The sequence below is a fragment of the Canis lupus genome, chromosome 18 (assembly GCF_048164855.1).
Source record: "Canis lupus baileyi chromosome 18, mCanLup2.hap1, whole genome shotgun sequence".
Taxonomy (NCBI): domain Eukaryota; kingdom Metazoa; phylum Chordata; class Mammalia; order Carnivora; family Canidae; genus Canis; species Canis lupus.
Window position 1 is genome coordinate 53085909 of NC_132855.1, and position 20503 is coordinate 53106411.

General features: G+C 43.0%; 1 protein-coding gene across 21 annotated transcripts; it reads left to right on the forward strand.

The window, feature by feature from the left end:
* Positions 1–1027: 1027 nt before the first annotated feature.
* On the forward strand, positions 1028–20053 carry GARIN1B (golgi associated RAB2 interactor 1B). 21 transcript variants are annotated; one of them, XM_072784483.1, is made up of 8 exons: positions 1028–1202; positions 4576–4717; positions 7446–7630; positions 8916–9168; positions 13144–13264; positions 15917–15968; positions 16189–16306; positions 16440–17887. In XM_072784483.1, exons 2-8 carry the CDS (start codon positions 4667–4669, stop codon positions 16611–16613), a joined length of 954 nt encoding a protein of 317 aa, XP_072640584.1. In that variant the 5' UTR covers positions 1028–1202; positions 4576–4666; the 3' UTR covers positions 16614–17887. The 21 variants fall into 21 exon arrangements, 17 of the variants coding, with proteins under 17 accessions (XP_072640584.1, XP_072640595.1, XP_072640579.1 ...); XM_072784494.1 differs by lacking the exon at positions 4576–4717 and adding an exon at positions 5014–5162 and having other exon boundaries at positions 1029–1202; XM_072784478.1 differs by lacking the exon at positions 4576–4717 and adding an exon at positions 5624–6016 and having other exon boundaries at positions 1029–1202; positions 16440–17885.
* Positions 20054–20503: the final 450 nt, after the last annotated feature.

Here is a 20503-nt window from a genome sequence, read left to right on the forward strand (position 1 = left end):
CTTGGGTCTGACAAGGCTGAGAAGCACTATATTGGAGCGCTGACCTTGTCGTCTACATTGCCCTCTTGACTTTGATGATAGTTTAACAGCAACATTTAGCCTACTTCGCTCTCTCCACTTTTTCCCCCCCACCTCACACTGTGGCTGCTCCTCGAAGCTGCTTTGCGCTGCTGGTTCCACTTCTTAGCTCTCAGGGAAGCAAGCTCCCGACAGCATCACTTGGGCGCCAGGACCGTCCCAGCCATGCGTCACCCTCTCCTCAGGCTCTCTCCTGGCCCTGCTCCAGGCCCACAGCAACATCCTGCCTAGTCGATCTTCACCCCAACTCACTTCTCATCTCCAACCTCCTCCAGAAGATCTGTCCAGTGAGGAGGACCTGGCTATGCTCTCTCCCCGCGGTGTTTAAAACATCCTCTTCTCTAAGTGGGGGGTATACCCTGTTCTCATGGGGTGATCTGCGCCGATTCAGCCAGAAGATCTGAAAAACAGAGGGCAGAGCTGAGCTTTTCTGCTTCTGCTGAGACAGTGCTGTGATCAACAGGGCCTCCTCCTCTTGAATATTTGTCTCTTGTTTTCCCTGAGCTGATTACTCACTCCCTCAGACTGCCTCTCGCCAATTTAGGGGGGTAGGAGTGGATGTGGGTGATTTGTGAGAACACACACCACAATTATATTAACTAGCTTTCTTGCTCTGTTATCAGGCCATACCCAGATTTTCTGTTCTATTCTTTGGCCACCACTTAACCTCTTGTTAGGTTGCCACAAGTTAAACTTTTGCCATTTAAAAAATTATTGTGTATTTACTATGGATGTCAGAGGAAATAATTCTGTATGGCTTCTTTGCAGAGGCTGCTGATTTTACACTGATATTCTTCACCCTTAAATAATAACACCCCAATTCTAGGTGGGCTCATGGGCATCCAGCTAAAAGCTACACTTTCCAGCTTCCCTTGTGCCTGGGTGTGGCCGAATGACTGAATTCCGACCAATAAGATGTGAGCAAAAGTGATTATGCCATTTCTAGGTCATGCTCTTAAAAGGAATGAGTGTGCCCTCCCCTTCCCCCTTCCCCTTCTCTCTGGCCAGTATGCAAATATGATGGCAGGAGCTGAAGCAGCCACTTTGAAACACAGAGACAGTGACATATTGACAATGGCAGAGGTACTCCACCAGCTCAGGACAGCCTATCTTTGGACTACTGTGTAAGGGAGAACCAACATTCTATTTTAAGTCACTATATTTTGAAGTCTTTTGAACATACCTAGACTAAAGTATATTGTAGGTTGCACATCTCCTTTATCCAGGAACCTGTAGTTATTTGTACTTATTTGTGATTTCTTATTTCAAATTGTATATTCTGTGTCTTCCTTTTATAAAAAATTAAACTGTTAGCCAGTGGTCTAATTTTTTTTTTTCAAAGAACCAGCCTATAAATTTATTTATTCCAGCATGCTTAGTATTTGAAGATTATTTTTGCTTCCTTTACAGTTGAATGAATGTCATTCGATGTAAATCCCATCTATGGAATTATAGGTCACATCCTTTTTCTCCAATATTCTTTTACATTGTTCCATTGTCTCATAGCATCTAAAGTTGCTGAAGTCTGAAACTAGTCTCATTTTATTCCCCTTGGCAGATTCTCTGCTTCTTCTATCCAGACATTTGTAGTAGGATGCTTTTGTTAGGCCTAAGATTAAGGAACTTGACAAGAGCTATTCTTGTCTCAATGGTTTCTTTACTTAGTTTACCTGGAATAAAGTAAATCCCATTGTTTGCCAAATTGGGTCTTTTGTTTCAGAAATGGCTTTTTCTTTCATGTGTTTGATGACTTTTTCGATTCCATTTGTTCCCTCTTGATTAGGGACTCTAGCTGTATGTTGGGTCAATATAAATGTCTCCCATGTCATTTTCTTTCAAGTCTCCTCATCTCTTGCTCTTCTTTATCATTGAGTTCCATGTGATAGTCTCTGACCTGCTAACCATGTCATTGACTCCATTTGCTACCATGTTACCTCCATTCCTTGTGGTTTCTAATGTGACTGTCAGATATTGAGTGGGTTTTTCTTCTTCCCCCCTCCCCTTACGTCATCAGGTCTCCTTTTCATTTTATTTTGGTGTCTGATTATGTTTGTTTGCTTGCTTGTTTCATGGGAACTCGAAGGTCCCTTGAGTGCAGAGAAGATTCTTGTCAAGGACTTTATTCTATTTCCTGGAATCATTTTTTTCTCCTGATACATATATATTCTTTCAACATATCTTCCTATGGACATTCTTTGGGAGAGAAGAGTAATATCTTACATAGATCCCATAGTAGCTCTTTACTAAGAAATAGTGACTATTTTAATAAAAAAAAATTACCTGAAACCATCAGCCCTTTAGATATAAATTCTATTTCAAAAGAAAAATAATAGCTAAGCAAGTGAACTAAATAACACAAGGAAGTAACCAGACAAATCCAGAAGGTGAGATATTGTGCTCGCTTCGGCAGCACATATACTAAAAAAAAAAACAGAAGGTGAGATATTCTGTAGGACAACTACTTCAATTGTTCCACTAGTACGTGTCCTAAAAACGGGACTGTATTAGATTAAAATAAACTTAAGGGGAATGTGAAGTCCTAGATTGAATACTGATTTGGATAAATCAGTTTTAAGAATAATTGGAGTTAATTTAAGAAATTTTTATATGCCTCAGAAATTAGATGAGATGAGATAAAAGTATACCAAAGTACAAAGGTAGAAAGTGTTGACTAAATCATTTATGTTATAAAAAAGTTATAAACAATTTTTAGAGTAGTATCTCTCGCTCTTTCTCTCTCTCACAAACACACACACACACACACACACACACACACACCCATACCCATGGTTGTTGCAGTGATGTTGGAGGTAAGAATATGCTGCTTGTTTTTTAAACTTGTCTCTATTTTCTGATGTTCTACAAGCACATGTACTGCTTATGCAATAGTTTTTTTTTTTTAAATAGTGACACAGATTTAAATGGGACAGATTTACCATGAAGATAATAAAGCTTATACTTTAGGGCCCTTTGTTCACATGGAAACTTCCAAGCCCCGATGAAGGCTTCTAACAATTTTGTATCATACTTTTGTGGGGATTTTTTATTTTATTTTTTATGTTTTAGAAATCTTTTACTGTAGTAAAATATACATAAAATTTACCATTTTAAGTGTACAGTTTAGTGGAATAATGTACACTCACATTGCTGTGCAACCATCACCAACAACCATCTTCAGAACTTTGTCATCTTCCCGAACTAAAACTGTACCCATCAAATAATAACTTCCTATTGCCCCATCCCTCCAGTATTTTTAAGTATCTCCAAAGTTGTATAAACTTTAAGCTCCACAGAACCCAGGTCCAGCCCCAACTGACAATCATATACTTGGTCATTCCTGAGCAAGCTTTGAAATGATATTTTACACTATACTGAGTGATTTTAGCCTCAAACCACAGACCGTCACCAGAGTGATCGCCAAATGTGCCCAAGCAATAATTGTGGCAGCATCAACATCTCTGCATGCACAGAATGATAAAAGTTGCAACGAGTTTCTCATATTATGGGGACATATATTTACACAACTTTCCTCCCCAGAAGTCACAAATTTGTCAGTCTTAAGGTCCCAACTACCTATAAATTAATCTTATTTTCTTCATTGCTTAGAATTATTGGTAAATAGCCTCATTATATTCTGTAAAATCAGTCTGGAAGAATAGACAGGAGTTTTATATAGTTGTATCAGCAAGTTTTAAGTCTGACTCAGTATAACAGAAAACTCAAATTTATTTCTTTCATACATAGAGGAAGTCTGGATGTACACAGTCCAGGTAGGACTAGTATGACAGTTTTATGATCATCAAGGAGCTGGAGCCCTTTTATCTTGCTATGCTACCACCCGTAGAATGCCACTTCATGGCCCAATGGGACTGCTCAGGCTCCAACTGTCAAGTCTCTATTCCAGTCAGAAGGAAAAAAATAAGGAGTGAAAAAAGTATGCCCCTTCCCACAATGTTTCCTCAGCACTTTGCACGTTGGGCTTACATCTCTGTCACATGGCCTTATCTAGCTGTAAGGGAGGCCAGGAAATGTAATTTTGATTCCAGAAACTTGTGCCCAACTAAAAATCAGGCATTCCATTAATAAAGAAATGGAGAGAATAGATATTGAGAAAGGCAAGCATCCATCAAGTGGTTTTAAAAAACATTAAGTGTGCTAGTTTTTGAGGTTTGATTGGGGGCAAGTAGGAAGGGTAGACATCTTGAAGACATTTGATTATTGCTTGGCATTTTGTTTAGAGCTGAAAGCTCACTTCCTCACAATTAGTTTCTAGACCAGGAACTAAAGCCTCTTTCACATACCACACAATTGGGCTGAACAGGAGAGTACAAAAAACAGAAAAAGGCATCTTCCCCACTAAAGGGGACCTTTGGATGTGTCAGTGGCCAAATACATCCAAACCATATTCCCAGACCAATAAGTTTGACTGTGGTAGACAAGCTTAACTTATACCAGCGTGTTAACTGCCATCTTGTTTGTACTGTGTGTTGTTTCTAGAGAAATGTAAATCTCAGAATGTGGTCTCTTGACCCTATCCTTAGAGAGTATTCCATGGAAGACATTTGTCCCACATGATAAACAGAAAAAAATGAGGAACAGGAATGCAGAAGTTGCTTTGCCAACCAGGAAGCAGTTTCAGGTACTTGACCAGGGGCAAACTAGAAGTGACCAGGTGAGGGACAGATGGAATCGGATCAGGAGAATCTTGTGACCTTTCAGCTGCCTCTCTGACTTGATAATGAAATACAAAAATATATCTTCATGCTTCTACGTTGCATATATGAGTTGTCAACTCACTTTTCCAAAGAGATCACATTTGATTTTGATTTACATCATTTGGTAAATTCCAGAATTTTGTTCAAATTAGAATACAATTTCCCCCCAAAGGGGACTTGAGCGGTGGTCAGCCTGCTTTGTTCTTTGCCCCTGACCTAGCCACAGCAGGATTTGGGCTCTTGCTTCTTCTGACTCCAGAATGAGGAATGCTGTCACTCTCTGAGAGGGGGAATATCTTGTTGATGTAGCAGAACTGCCCATCCCAGTTCTATTCCTCTCAGCTGGCACCCTCAAAAGCCAGCCTCTGGGTAAGAAACTAATTACTTGTACTCCTCCTTCAGTTTGACCTGCTAAGGGAAATAGGCCTGCAGGAGTAACCACCCAGGCGTAGCAGAGCACAGAGCAGAGCACGGAGCAGGGCCCAGCAATTCCTTCCAAAACAGAAAAGTGTCCTGCAGATAAACCAGGTCACGCGTGTTCCCATATCATGCAAGGCTCAGTAGGGCTGGGTTTTAAATAGAGAACAGCCCTTCAAACTGTTTGAGGTAGGTTGCACTAAAAGTAAGGGAAGGTTGAAAGGCAGGGAGGAAGATCGCCTCCCAGAAACCTTCCTTCCTTGTTTTCTGCCTGGCTCACCACTTTCTCAGCAAGCTCTGGGGGCACCGTGTCCCGGCGTTCTGACAGGGGCTGGGGACCATCAGGGCATAAACAAGCCCTAAAAGCACTCTGGAGGAAAAGGGAGGCTCCTCTGCATTTCCCTTTCCTGCAGGCCTGCCCTGGTTTTTTCATGATGTCATCCATTCATCATTGTGAGCTGATTGGCGGTCCCAGGCCTTGGCCAGCTGCCCAAGGCCACGAGGGAAGAGAGAGATACCAGGACAAACTTGCAGCAGGCCCCTGAGCATGTGCAGAAATGTTGTCATCGGTTCCACAGAGAAAGACTAGGTGGAAATCAAAGAAGACAGTAAAAGTCACAAGATCTTTTCCAACCTTCCCTCCCCTAAATGCCTGGGAAGAAGTCAGGGGCCTCTTGCCTGTGGATGGGGAGCCAAACCCTGGAGTGGGCCTGGGTGTAGAGGAGGGACTGCTCTGCCAGATGCTTCATTCTCCAGAATTCAACCTATTTCCTGACTCAGTGGTATTTGAAAGCAACTTTGTCCAGGTACACTTGGGTGGCTCAGAATGGCATTCCTTGATTCTCCTAACCCTGTTCCCAAGATGTGACTGGGAGCATCTGCCCCTGGGACTGGAGTGGAGTGAGAACTGAGGCAAGGAAGAGTCAGTGGGCCTGAAATGCATCTGACCCTGACTTTGCAGAGCCTCAGACAGGGCTTCTTCTGCAGGCATTTGTCATCGTGGGGACAGAGGTCAGGGGTTTTCTGCTCTCAGTAGATTTGGTCTCTGAATCCCTCAATTTGTTTCCTCCTCCAGGCTGTCAGCCCAAAGAGATGAACAAAGAGGCAGTGAAATGGGTTGCCCTTTGAGGGCTTGTAACAGAAATGCTGATTGGTAAAAGAGGAGCTGGGTACCAAAAGGGCCCCAGGCTCAGAGTCTCTGCTTTCTTATCAGGAGGTGTCATTGTGCAAGTGACCTGAGTGCCCCAAATCCCAGTTTCTTCTATTATAAAAGGAGTTGGGCCTGGTTGTTACAGGCAAACATGGGAAGCAAAGGCCTAAGTACAATGGGCACTTCTTGCATTTTTTAATGATGCAATAAAAAAAGTTTTTTTAATAAAAAATATTTATTTATTTATTAGAGAGAGAGAGAGCATGCTTGCACACAGGGGCAGCACAGAGGGAGGGGCAGAGAGAGAGACAGAGACAGAATGTCAAGCAGACTCCCTGCTGAGCATGAGCCCATCCCCATCCCCATGCTCAATTCTAGGACCCTGAGATCACGACCTGAGCCGACATATCAAGAGTCAGCCACTTAACCACCTGTGCCACCCTGGGCCCCTTAGCGTATCTTTGTTTCCTTGCCTGCACTTCCTTTCCTGGGGCTGGGGTGGGGGGGAACCCCAAATAAACAGACCTTGGGAGTTGCAAGGGATCTTACAGTGCAGCGAAAGTGCAGGAGATAATTGGGCCCCTCAAAGAATGACCTTAGGACAAGTTTTTCAAAGAAAAGCCAGGAAACAGTGTGAGGAGGAGCCACAGGAATGTGACACAGGTCAGGGAACTCCTGGGTTATGGTTCCTGAGAGCAGTTGTTAAGAGGAGGTAGTATAAATACTTTACAGGTATTTAACCAATACAGGTTTCAACAGTGCTTCTCAACAAGCGTTGATTTTGCCCACCGCCGCCAGGGGGCATTTGGCAATCCCAAATGGAGATTATATATATTTACTTATTTTCAAATGGAGATATTTTTGATGGTCACAACTCCGCGGGGGAAGGGATTGCTACTAGTGTCTTGTGGGTAGAGACCGAGGCTGCTGCTAACAATCGGGCAATGCATGCGAGAGCTCCCTCCCCCAAACAAAGAATTACCCAGCCCCAAAGGTGAATAGGCCTGAGGTTGAGAAACCCTCTGCTAGAATACACTGCTGCTTCTGCCAAATGCTCAGGCTGTGTCCGTGGGGCTGCTTTGCAGGTCAGAAAGGGCAGGAGCTGGATAGACATCTACAAAGCCTCCAACACCATGGCCCTTGGGGTAACCTCCTCTGTGCCCTGCCTGCCCCTTCCCAATATCCTCCTCATGGCTAGTGTGAAATGGCACCAGGGACAGAGCCAGACATGGAACAGACCATCTACAGCCCCAAACATCAAGCTGAAGAGGTAAGTATTGCAGATGGGAACAGAGGACGAGTAGCATGAAGGGTGGACCCAAAGCAGAGGCTGCTTTGTGACTAAACTCCAAGTAGTAAGAAGCAGAGAAGTCACTGGCAGTGACATTATTTTTTTAGACAACAGTAGCCCAAGACAAGGTGCACCAGAAGCATCAAGGCCAGGGTGGGGAAGGGCCAAGGGAAGAGTTATGGTCCACAGTGAGAAGCTAGTCAACATGCCCCTTCTTGCTGCACTCACCCCATTGAACATAGAACATCTCTCCGACTTGGGCTGAGGGGCAAGGAAGCAATGAGGTCTGGCAAATGGAGCACTGGTGGGAGACATAGGTTCTAGTCTCTGGTATCCCAATGACTCCAAAAAGTTTTTAGTCTCAAGTTATTTGCCTCATCTCAGTTTTCCTACTGGTAGAATGAGTGGAACTGCATCTCAGAACTGTGACATACAATGACATCAGACCTCTCTGGGATGAAACAGTTCTTTTGGATATTTGAGCTTCTCCAAGTAATCTGTAGGATATCTCAAGAATCTCTAGAGAGTCCCAGAAATACAGGGAAACCCTTCATTTCTCCATGTTGGCTGGGTGATAAACCTTGCCTTTATGTTCTGGGTGTTCCTATAGGAAGTACAGCTCAAATCCTTGAACTTTAGACTCTTTTCGAAGAGTAGTTAAAGCATTAGGGTCAACAAATGGACAGGCTGGACAATGCCACTCTGTGGCTGGGAAGGGCAGTTCCCTTTATGCTATCAAGAAGAAAACTGACCCCAGGCACCTTACTCCAGGGCTACCTCTCCCAAACAGGATCCCAGGGAGCACCAACATGAGAATCATGGCAGATGTCAGGGCAAGCCCCCAGACCTACTGAATCTGAGTTGTAGGGGATACCTTCAGGTGTCTGCACTTTATTTATGTATTTATTTTAATAGGGTTTTTAAAAAGGTTTTTATTTATTTAATATAGAGTGAGAGAGAGAGAGCAGGGAGTAGAGGGAGAGGGAGAAGCAGACTCCCCACTGAGAAGGGAGGCCAATGTTGGGCTCGAGCCCAGGACCCTGAGATGATGACCTGAGCTGAAGGCAGATGCTTAACTGACTGACCCACCCAGGTGCCCCCAGGTGAATCTGGTCTCCCCAAAGTTTGAGTATCACTGTGCTAAGCATTCTCTCTCCTACTCCAAAAGCCTCAGCCCTGTGGAAGACCTTTCTCATTTTAACAAAGACAGGGTTAAATCAGAAGCGATAGGGTTGCCACCTTGTGTCCTCCCTTGTGGCTCCAGGATTCTCCCATTGAAGTTTGTGGAGCTCCAGGTCTACGACCAGCTTCAGCGCATCCTGCGGTTGAGGACAGTCACTGAGAAGATCTACTATCTCAGGCTCCACCCTGACCATCCTGAGACTGTCTTCCACTTCTGGATCCGACTGGTTCAAATTCTGCATAAGGGCCTGTCTATCACCACCAAAGACCCTAGGATTCTTGTCACTCACTGTCTGGTACCCAAGAACAGCTGCAGCCCCTCGGGAGACTCTAACGTAAGTGGGCACCATTGCCACCTCCAGCAAAGTCCAGAGCTGAACTATGGAGTTCAGGTGATCTGGTATGCGAGCAACCTGGGAAGGTGATCCCTGCCGTAGGCCTTTGCTAATCAGCTTTATTGAGGTATAATTTACAACCATAAAACCCAACCCTTTGAAGAGCACAGTTCAACTTTTTCAGTAACCACGGAGAATTGTGCAACCATCACCACAAACCAGTTTTAGAACACTTCCGTCACCCTACAAATTCCCCTGTGCCCATTTGCAGTCATTCAATTGTTCCTATTTCTCTGCCCTAGGCAGCCATTGATATATGTTCAGTCTCTATAAATTCATATTTCTTAGACATTTCATATAAATTAAATCCTATAATATATAGCCTTCTGTGCCTGGCTTCTTTCAGTTAGCATAATGTTTTTCAGGCTCACCCATATTGTAGCATGAGGTCAACTCCGTGGCAGAATCACAAACTCTCCATATTGCTGAGTGGCAGGGGTGCCTGGGTGGCTCAGTGGTTGAGCATCTGCCTTTGGCTCAGGGCATGAGCCCGGCGTCCTGGGATCGAGTCTCATACCAGGCTGCCTGCAGGGAGCCTGCTTCTCTCTCTGCCTCTCTCTCTTGCTGTGTCTCTCATGAATAAATAAATAAAATCTTTTTTGAAAATTACTGAATAGCATTCCATTGTATAGATATACCACATTTTGTTTGTCCATTGGTGAACATTTGGATGGTTTCCAGTTTTTGACTATTATGAATAATGCTGGTATGAACATTTGTGTACAAGTTTTTGTGCAGACATATGTTTCATTTGTCTTGGGTAGACTCCAAGGAATGCAATAGCTGGGTCATAGAGTAAGTTTAGATTTAACTTTTAAAGATTTTATTTATTTTGAGAGAGGGAGAGGGAGAAAGGGAGCATGGGCAGGGGGGAAGAGCAGAGAGAGAGAGGGAGAAGCAGACTCCCTGCTTAGCAGGGAGCCTGACACGGGACTCAATCCCAAGACTCTGGGATCATGACCTGAGCTGAAGGCAGGTGCTTCACCGTGAGCCACCCAGGCACTCCTAGATTTAACTTTTAAAGAAACTGACAAAGCATTTTCCAAAGTGGCTACACCATTTTACATTCCTATCAGCAGTACATGAGGGTTTCACTTTCTCCATATCCTTACCAACACTGGTATTATTTATGGTTTTTAGTAAAGCCATTCTAATGGATGCATAGTGGATTTAATTTGGGTTTCCTGAATATCTAATGATGTTGAGAAAGTTTTCATGGGCTTACTAGTCACTTATATATCTTCTTTGGTGAAATATCTATTCAACTCTTTTGCCTACTTTTAAATTGAGTTTCAAAAAAAAATAAATTGAGTTTTATCTTTTTATTGAATTGTGAAAGTTCTTTGTATATTCTAGATACACATCCTTTATCAGATATATGTTTTGCAAATATTTTCTACCAGTCTGTAAGTTTCCTTTTCGTTTTCTTAATGGTGTTTTTGGGTAGCAAATTTTTAAGTTTGATGAAGTTCACTTTATCGATTCTTTTCTTTTCTTTTTTGGATCAGGCTTTTGGGGTTGTAGCTAAGACTTTTGTTCAACTGGAAGTCACAAAGATTTTATCCTATGTTTTCTTATAGAAGTTTTATAGATTTAGCTCTTACATTTAGGTCTATAATCTATTTTGAGTTACTACTTGTATATGATGGGAAGTAAGAGTTTAAGTACTTTTTTTTTTAACATGTGGATATACAATTGTCCTATATATAATAAAGGATTTTCCATTTGTTGAAAAGACTATTCTTTCTCCAATGAATTGTCCTGGCATCTTTGTCAAAAATAAATTGACCATAAATTAAGGATTTATCTCTGGATTCTCAATCGAGAGTTCCATTGATCTGTTGCTTATTCTTGTGCCAATATCACATTGTCTTGATTAGTATAGTCTTATACTATGTTTTGAAATTGGGTGATGTGCATTTTCCAGTTTGATCCTTTTTCAAATTATTTTGACTATTCTAGATCCTTTGCATTTCCATACCAATTTCAGAATTAGCTTGTCAATTTCTACAAAATAGCCTGCTGGAATTTTGACAAGAATATGTTGAATTCACACATTAATTTGGAGAGAATTGCCATCCTAACAGTATTGAGTCTTCCAGTACATGAAAATGAGATTATCTTTCCATCTATTTTGATCTTTCATTTCTCTTAATAATATTTTTGTACATTTCAGTAAACATGTTCTGAATTTCTTTTATTAAGCTTGTTCCTAAGTATTTTATTATTGTCAATACTATTGTGAACTGAATTATGTTTTCTTAACTTCATGTTTGCATCACTCATTGATGGTATATAGATACACAATTGATTTTTGTATATTAACCCTGTTCATTAGATACAGTAGTTCTTGCAAATTCCTTGGGATTTTCTACATACATACGTATGTAAATATCATCTGCAAATAAAGACAATTTTACTTCATTTCCAGTCAGGATCTCTTTGTTTGTTTATTGTCTATTGCCTTAACCAGAACCTTTAGCACCATACAATATTTATTAGAAGTGGCAAAAGCAGATATCCTTACCTTGTTTCCAATCTTAGGAAAAATACATTCAGTCTTTCATTAAATATGATGTAACCGGGATCCCTGGGTGGCGCAGCGGTTTAGCGCCTGCCTTTGGCCCAGGGCGCGATCCTGGAGATCCGGGATCGAATCCCACGTTGGGCTCCCGATGCATGGAGCCTGCTTCTCCCTCTGCCTGTGTCTCTGCCTCTCTCTCTCTCTGTATGACTATCATAAATTAAAAAATATATATATGATGCAACCAAGAGATTTTTGTAGATGTCCTTTATCAGGTTGAGGACGTTGCCTTCTATTCTTTTTTTATTCAGAGTTTTTATCATGACTGGGTATTGGATTATGTCAAATATTTTTTCTGCACCTATTTAGATGATCATGTGGTTTGTCCTTTATTAATATAGTGTCTTGCATTAATTGAGTTTTAGATGTTAAAACAACCTTGTGTTTCTGCAGTAAAAATTCCACCTGGTCATGGTATATATAATTCTTTCTATATGTTGCTGGATTCAGTGTGTTAGCATTTTGTTAAGGATTTTTTGCTTCTATGTTCATCAGTGATATTACTCTGTAGTTTTCCTGAGAAATCTTTGTGATACCCTTGCTTTGGTCTCGGAGTAGTATTAGCCTCATTGACTGATTTGGGAAGTGTTCTCTCCTCTGTTTTCTGAATTTTTGAAGAATTGGTATTACCATTTCTTTAAATATTTGGTAGAATTTACCAATATTTAAATATTACCAATACCAACCACCTGGGCACTTTTGCCCCAAGCCCTAAGACCAATTTGAGCTGCAATGTAAACTCCATAAAGGCAGTGGGTTTTCCCTGTCTTCTTAGCTGCTACATCCCTAGTGCCTGGCACATAGTTGACATTCAATAAATATTGAATGAATGATCAAATGAATGAATTAGCAGCTGGAGTACCTATGGTGGTATCACAGGCAACAGGAAAGAAAACAATTTTACCCAGGTGTAAAAAGCAGCTCAATGTAGGATTTTTCTTAGAGAAATTGATTTTTTAAGCATCCATTAAGTTCCTACAATAGATATTTGATCCCCTTACATTTAAATATAAAACCAAGTAGCAAAAACCTTATTAAAGTTTTATGAATAGACTACTCAGGAAAGTATGAAGGTATGTTAATAAGAATAGATTATCTACTAAATTATGTCTAAAGTTTTCAATGACACCTTGAGGCACCGAAGGATATTTTTAACAATACAGAAGATATAAACAAAATGAAATGGCCCCAGAATGGCCTCTCTGAGCAGCTGACATGGCAGCCCAGAGGAATAGTTCAAGTTCCAGCACTTTCAGGTCGGGACCATGATTAGGAAAATGCAGAGACCCTCAGTCCTTAACCACCTGGCTTTGCTTTTTCTCTCCATCTAGTTAGTACAGAAGAAACCCCAAGCCTCCCAGCCCAGTGAGAGCCTCATGCAGCTGATGGCCAAGGGGGAGAGTGAGGCACTCTCTCAGATTTTTGCCGACTTGCACCAGCACGATGAGTTCAGGTATATACATGCCTTAAGTCAGGCCAGCCTGCCATCCCTTCTGCAGCCCAGATGGTCTGGGCCATACAATCCAGAAACCTAGTCACTTGGAAAAGGAGCAGAGGGAGGAGCATGAAATGCTGACACTCAGTATCCAGGTTTTTTTTTTCTTTGATTCAGAGTAACCTTTTCCCTCATTCTCTTTGCCTTATTCTCCTCCACACAGCAAGCATGTAGGCTTGACTCCAGAGGAGGAATGTAATAAAAAATAAAAAGTAACTCTTCAATAATAAGAATAAATTAGTAGCACAGGTGGGAAAGTAAAACCTAATTTCTAGTCCAGTTCCTAGTCCTTACAGAGAAACAACTAAAATATTGTCTACTGATTGAGTTCATTTACCTACTCGCCTGGCCTCTGCTTGGACTTTACGGAGCTTCTGTGGTTGCTTTCTAAATGTATAACCTGTTCTGGAAAGCTCCATTGTACAGTCCCATTTTCTCCATGCCTGAGGAAATGTCCCTAGATGTGTAGGTGACTTAGGGTTGAGTCTTAAGTCAGACAGTATAAGACAGGCATTGAGAACACAACAGGGACCAGAAACGCAAAGACAAAACAAAAAAGAAAGAAAGAAAGAAAGAAAGAAAGAAAGAAAGAAAGAAAGAAAGAACAGAAAGAAAGAAAGAAAGAAAAGAAAGAAAGAAAGAAAAGAAAGAAAGAGAGAGAGAGAGAAAGAAAGGAAAGACAAAAAGTAGAGTTGGAGGGGGTCGTCTCTTAGAGTGGTTAAGAGCTCACACAGTCCTGTTCACTGCTGTATGAGCCCTCAGGCACATTGCTTCACTTTTCTAGTCCTACATTTTCAGATGGGCAAAATGGAAATTATGGTAATGCCAACCTACCCAGATATTGTAAGAGTAAATGAACTCATACATATCACTACTTGGCATGCTTCTCAGCAGATTTAGAGACAGACATAAGGAAAGCCTCAATAAGTATTAACTTGTCTTATTAACTCAAACGTGGGCTGGAAGTAGAAAAGTATTAACACAAGAAAAACTCAGTTGCCCACTGCCTGAGAATTTATACTGGAGATTGTCACTCTGTATATCAGAACCTTACCTACAGAGATCTGTAGTTAAGAAATTTCTAGGTAAGATGTCACATTGCGGAGCTGGAGACCCCTGGACTCTAATAGAGCAAGATATAGTGAAGCAACTTCTTGACTGTCTCAAATGTTAAATCATGGATTTTTTAAAAAATTACTATTACTGTTTGAAGGATAACTTCTGTTTATATTAATGGCCAAAATTCAGTCACATGGCCACACCCAGCTACAAGGGAGGTGGGAAATACACTCATCATTGTGCATAGCCATGGGCCCAACACAAAATTAGACCTCTGTTCCCAAGGAAAGAGGGAAGAAGGGATGCTGGGGACCCATTGGCAATATCTGGCACAGACAGTTTATAATATTTCTGGAAGGACAGAGGAAGGTCAGAGGAGGCTAAGACCAGAAGGGAAAATAGCCACTAAATAGATGAAGGGTAGAGAAGGCTGTACAGGTTGAGGGACCAGATGAGACCTCATCCTGAGGAAGAGATTTGGTGACTTTAGAAAGAGGGAGGGAAGGCCAATGGGGAAGTGATGGTGATGGACAAATGGACGGAAGTTGAAGTGGGCAGTGGCGGAGGGCTGTGCCAGGGTCCAGGGAGCCATGGGAATGAATTCAGACTTTAGTGTCGCAGGAGCCTTAGCCTCATTTAAAACTGAGAAGTGACACGATCCAATCTACTTTTTGGAAAGGTCCCGTGCCACCCCCCACGCCCCTCCCACCCCACCTCACCCCGCCCCCTCTGTTGCAGTGACAGTTGATTTGAAGAGAAAGGGAGTATAGGCATGGAGAATGGAGAGACCAGCCAGCAATCTAGGGCCACTGAGTCTGGGCTGTCATGTCCCAAATGGATCAGAGGGCTGTGAGAAATCGGGGGAAGTGAATTTCTGCTTCACTGTTATCTCAGTAATTGCTTTGTATGGACTTTGGTTTCTTCTCTTTAATTTCCCAGAACGAAGCCCTGAGTGATGGTTTTTCTCTTCATTCAGGCAGGTTCTAGTCTGGTTCTGGTTGCAATTATATCCATTTTTTTTGCACATTAGCAACAACAAGCAACTTACAGCAAATAAAATAAAAGGCTGAGACAAAGGACCAAACAGATGGAGTCACACCCACTCCTCCTCACCAAAAACAGCAGCATGGGCTCTGCTCTCCCCACCCCCCTTCCCCCTTCCCTATTTTTTTCTTCTGGTACTTTAATATGTGTCACACCCACCCAGTATAGCAACAGCTGGCCTTTTTCATATTTTTTTTAAAGTTTTTTTTTTATTTATTTATGATAGTCACAGAGAGAGAGAGAGAAGCAGAGACATAGGCAGAGGGAGAAGCAGGCTCCATGCACCGGGAGCCTGATGTGGGATTCGATCTTGGGTCTCCAGGATCACGCCCTGAGCCAAAGGCAGGCGCCAAACCGCTGCGCCACCCAGGGATCCCCCTTTTTCGTATTTATATCTGCCTCTAAAGTGTTTGCATTGAGAAAAATATAACTAGAAACAAGACTTGAAATGAGAGTTTCATGCTCTGTTCTTTTCCTTTCGACCTTCGTTTCCTTGATCCTGAAATGGCTGGAGCTCCAGGAGCAGCAAAAAGACACAGACCAAATGGGACAGCTCAGGTAACAGAGGGCACAGGGCACCCATTTCTCGGAGAACTTTCTGCACCACAGGTGTAGGAATATGTCCCCCTCCAGCTCCCCAGCCCAGCTTTCCTGGATCTCTGTTGTCTTTCCAGGCCTTGGTTTGAGTTCCTCTAGGCTCTTTGGCCACCGTAGTCAATTTGGCAGCGAATATCTTACCAATTTCTTTCTTTGAAATATTTTTTATATTTTTCCTCAGTTCTACTCCCGCAGATTCTACCCTAGTCCACCTTACTGCCGCATGCCCGGCCTGCTCCAATAATCTTCCACTAGTTCATTCTTCATTTACTCATTCAAAAACATGCAGTGAGCCCTTGGTAAGTGTCCAACACGGTTGAAGGCTTTGGAGTCACAATGAAAGAAAGACATTGTATTAAACCCTTTGAAAGAGTTTATAATTTGGTGGAGTCGGATGGGTAGATCCTAAAATCACAAAACCTCTCTTTCTAGGCAACATTCAAAACTCGTGCCTGGGATACCTCAGGAGCACAAAGACAGAGGCCCATCCCCACTCCCAGGAGGCTGTTGGGGAAGGCCGGGCATCTGAGTCAAGTCATAGAGAGGGAGCACAGCAAGGCTGGCCGAAACACAGGAGGCAGAGGGGATCTGTGTGAGGGAGCATGACATATTCTGGACACAGCAGCCAGTTCCCCATTTATTGACAGGTTCTAGTTTACCCCAAATCTACTCATTTCGGCATGCATGACCCTCTTACCATCTCACCCTCAAGCCAGAAGCCCTGTGCCTCCTCTTCTGCAGGCCTAAACTGCTCTGGTCAACCTTAGCTCTTCTTCCCCATGCCTTATTCATCCCATCTGCTCCCTTCCCCTGATGCTCCACCCTAAATCCTACCCATCCTTCCAGATTAATCTTTCCTTGGTCATAACTTCTTTTAAATTATTCCCTAATTGTTTCAAGGGCTTAAGTCTTATGTCTTCAACCAATATTCATTCTTTTCATGCTTCTGAATTATCTGCAGTGGCAAACACAGGGCTAGGAGCACAATGGGAATTCAATAAAATCCGTGCATCACACTACTGATAAATTATTGGTTCAGAAGGCAATGAGAATATCATGTTATATTTAGGAATTTAGGGGAATGTGTAGATCCTGGAGAAGCTCTGCCAACTTTCATCCAAACCACGGATTACAACTCAAACATCCGCAAGTGGTATAAACAGGTAGAGAGCCTAGACATCATATAAGAAAGGTTGACCTTTCTTTCATCTCCATTGTAAGTTAAATAATAGCTGGGCTGACACTTGGTTGCAGCACTGAAGAGGCAGTAGGAAGTGGTGGGGACGGTCACAACAAGAAAATGGAAGTTTCCATGAAGACTTCAATTGTCACCATGCTGGAACACAGGCCTGATGCTGCCAGATACTCTGATTTTTCAACAAAGGCAAAAATCTGGATTTTTATGTGACATACCCCCCTGCCCCATAAAAACTAAAACACAGTCTAGGCTGACACTTAGTGGGCAAACAAAACGTATCTGCAGGCCAAATTCAGCCTGGAGGCTGCCAGTTCATTTAGCCCCTGTTCTAAATGGTAAGTAGAGCTGGCCCACATTTTTCCAAACCTAGGAGTGCTTTCTCATGTCATGTGACCACTAAATACAATGATGATTCATTAATGTTTTCACACATACATTCAATCACACACATACTCAAAACATATCCCATGAAATTATGGCTGAAGAAGACAGAGAGAATATGTCAAGCTTATTTCTAGGACTTGGGAGAACAGCTTGATTTTCAGAGTCACAAGACATGTGGTGTCATGGAAACTACCACCAGTCCCAAACTGTCCTGAGGCTGATTGAACGAATTATCCCAGTATGTCCTCAGAACCCTTCACTTTCCTTGGAACCGAAAGAACTCCCTTTTCTTTCCTTTTTTTTTTTTTTTTAAGATTTTATTTATTTATTCATGAGAGACAAACATAAAGAGGCAGAGGCAGAGGGAGAAGCAGGCCCCCTGCAGGGAGCCCACTGCAGGACTCCATCCCAGGACCCCGGGATCACGCCCTGAGCCAAAGGCAGACAGACGCTCAACCACTGAGCCACCCAGGCATCCCAGAACACCCTTTTCTTCTTTGACTTTGGAAGGACAGCTGTACCCCAGCCTCTGGGAACTTCTGGATGAAAAGTAAGAGAGAGCTATATTTGGAAAAGATTCAGGGGAATCTGAACCATTCAACTTCCCCATTCAGGGGAAGCTGAACCATTCAACTCCCCCATTCAGGGGAAGCTGAACCATTCAACTCCCCCATCAGTGGGGGATGCACATTCGGAGTCAGTAGTTCTGGATGGATCCAAGACTGTGCATTTCTAATGTGTTCCCAGGTGATGCCAAAGCTGTTGGGCTGCAAGCCACCCTCTGAGTAGCTGAAGCCAACTGGACCAAGAATGGGCTCTGGCTTAAGGCCATCCGGGTTCAAGGCCATTGCCAGTTCGGCTAGCTGAATCTCAGGAAATTCACTCAGTGATCCTCTCCAAGCCATGTTGTTTCTCTCCTTTTACTGGCACTGCCTTGTTCAAATGATATAATAGTTAAAACATGGGCTCTATTGCCTAGCTGCCTGGCTTTGAATTCTGGCTCTGACTCCTCATTATGTGACCATGGGTAAGTGACTTAACCTCCCTGTGTCTCAGAATACTAGTAAAAAGGCTGACCTCTCGGGCTCATTGTGAGGATTAAAAGAGTATTCATGCATGTGATTGTTTGGAATGGTGCCTGGCTCATAATAAGCACCCCATAAGTGTTGGCTATGACCTGTGAGACTGCCCTGTGAATTAAAGTTACAAACAAATGCATTCCCTTTTTGACCTAGAGAAAGACACTCCCAGCGAAGACAGCATCCCTTGCACGCGTGACCTCAGTTGGAGAGATTCATTCACTTATGGAGAGTGGGAAAGAGAGAACCCCTCTGGGCCCCAGCCCCTTTCACTCCTCAGCACCCTGGCAGCCTCCACCAGGCCACAGCTGACCTCACACATAGGTACCGTGATGGGAATAATCTGATTGCCTTCCTGGGACAGCCCTGGAGTCCCATCTCAGGCCTGGGTTCAGGTCCTAGTCCTGCGGGTGATTCCAGGAGGCTGTGGGTGGGAGTGAAGGGGTGCCTACCAAAGCCACCTCAATCCTCTTTGCTCCTGCTCTGTTCTTCTCTACCTCCAGCTGAGTTGAGTGAAATCCTAAATGTGGCAGCTCCCTAGAGGCCCCTGGGAGTTCTTGCAAGAGGCCCTGAAGCCATAGAGACCTGGACAACACTGTTGTGGCTAGACCTGCTTTCTCCCTGGTGGGGGGATGGGGGGCGCTGACTCCACAGAGTGCCTCTGGGCTCTTCCTTTGAGGGAGTGGGATGCTGGTTCTCCCTTTTCCTTTCCAGAGCTCTTGGGGGAGCCCCAATCTTCTATTGCAGAGAGTGAGAAGGAACTAGGCCAGAAAGAGTTGGGTGGAAGTGATACTTCTCTGGAGCCCAGCCCTTATCTTTGCATGTTCCAAAGGTTCATCCATCCATCCATATATTCATTTGGCAACCATTCATTAGTGCCAATATGTGCCTCTGTTTGACCAGAGATAGATCCCTAAATAAAGCAGAAGTGGTTTGTGTTTTCTCAAGTTAAATAATAATAATAAATTACCAACTCTTACAGAATACCTGTTATTAATAGTAGACAATAAAAAAAATTACCTTAAGTGTCTATGTGTCCAGAGCTTTTGAGGCAAGCTATATCTCATGGGACACCTTTCTCTCCTACACTAACAGGAAATTCTATTTGAGCCACCCTTTTGCACTGGGGAGAATCTATGCAGCCCTCACCAATACCACTCTGCAGCATTCAGCTTTCTGAGGGACTCTGGATGTGGGGGAGGAGAAAGCTACAACTAAGGAAAAACCAGAATCATCTCACGCTGACAGCATAGCCTTTCCTTGGAAAACCATTTGGGAGCATGGCTCCGGGTAAGAAGCATTATTCCAGCATGTAACTCCAGGTCCACGCCACCACCCATCACACCTCGCCTCCGTTACCACCGCAGGGTGAGCATGAGAAGATGTGCTCTCAGAAGGGCTATGGCCAAGAGATGGAGAGAAGGAAGGAAATGAACGTAGGACCGAAGGACAGGTGGGAGAGAACAAAGCGGAATGAAGAGGAGGTAGAGGGAGGAAGTAAGACAAGAGGGGAGATCTCACGGAGAGGTGGTGACAGAAGAAAACAGAACAGCCCTGAAGGAGAAGCTGAGGAGGACAAGAGAAGAAATAGACCATTGACAGATGCCTCCCTAAGCTTCTATTTATCTAATTTAAAACTTGAAAGTAAGGCCATATATCAAAACAGTTGTGTTTTCTTCTCTGTGCCAAGTACTCTGGATAACTATGAGAAGGCTAAAAACCAATTCCACCCCACGGCCTCTCCTGAAGCTTCCTTTTTTTTTTTTTTTTTTTTTTGCCAGTTTTGTAGTTATTAGTCCCTTATTTTATTTTATTTTTTAAGATTTTATTTATTT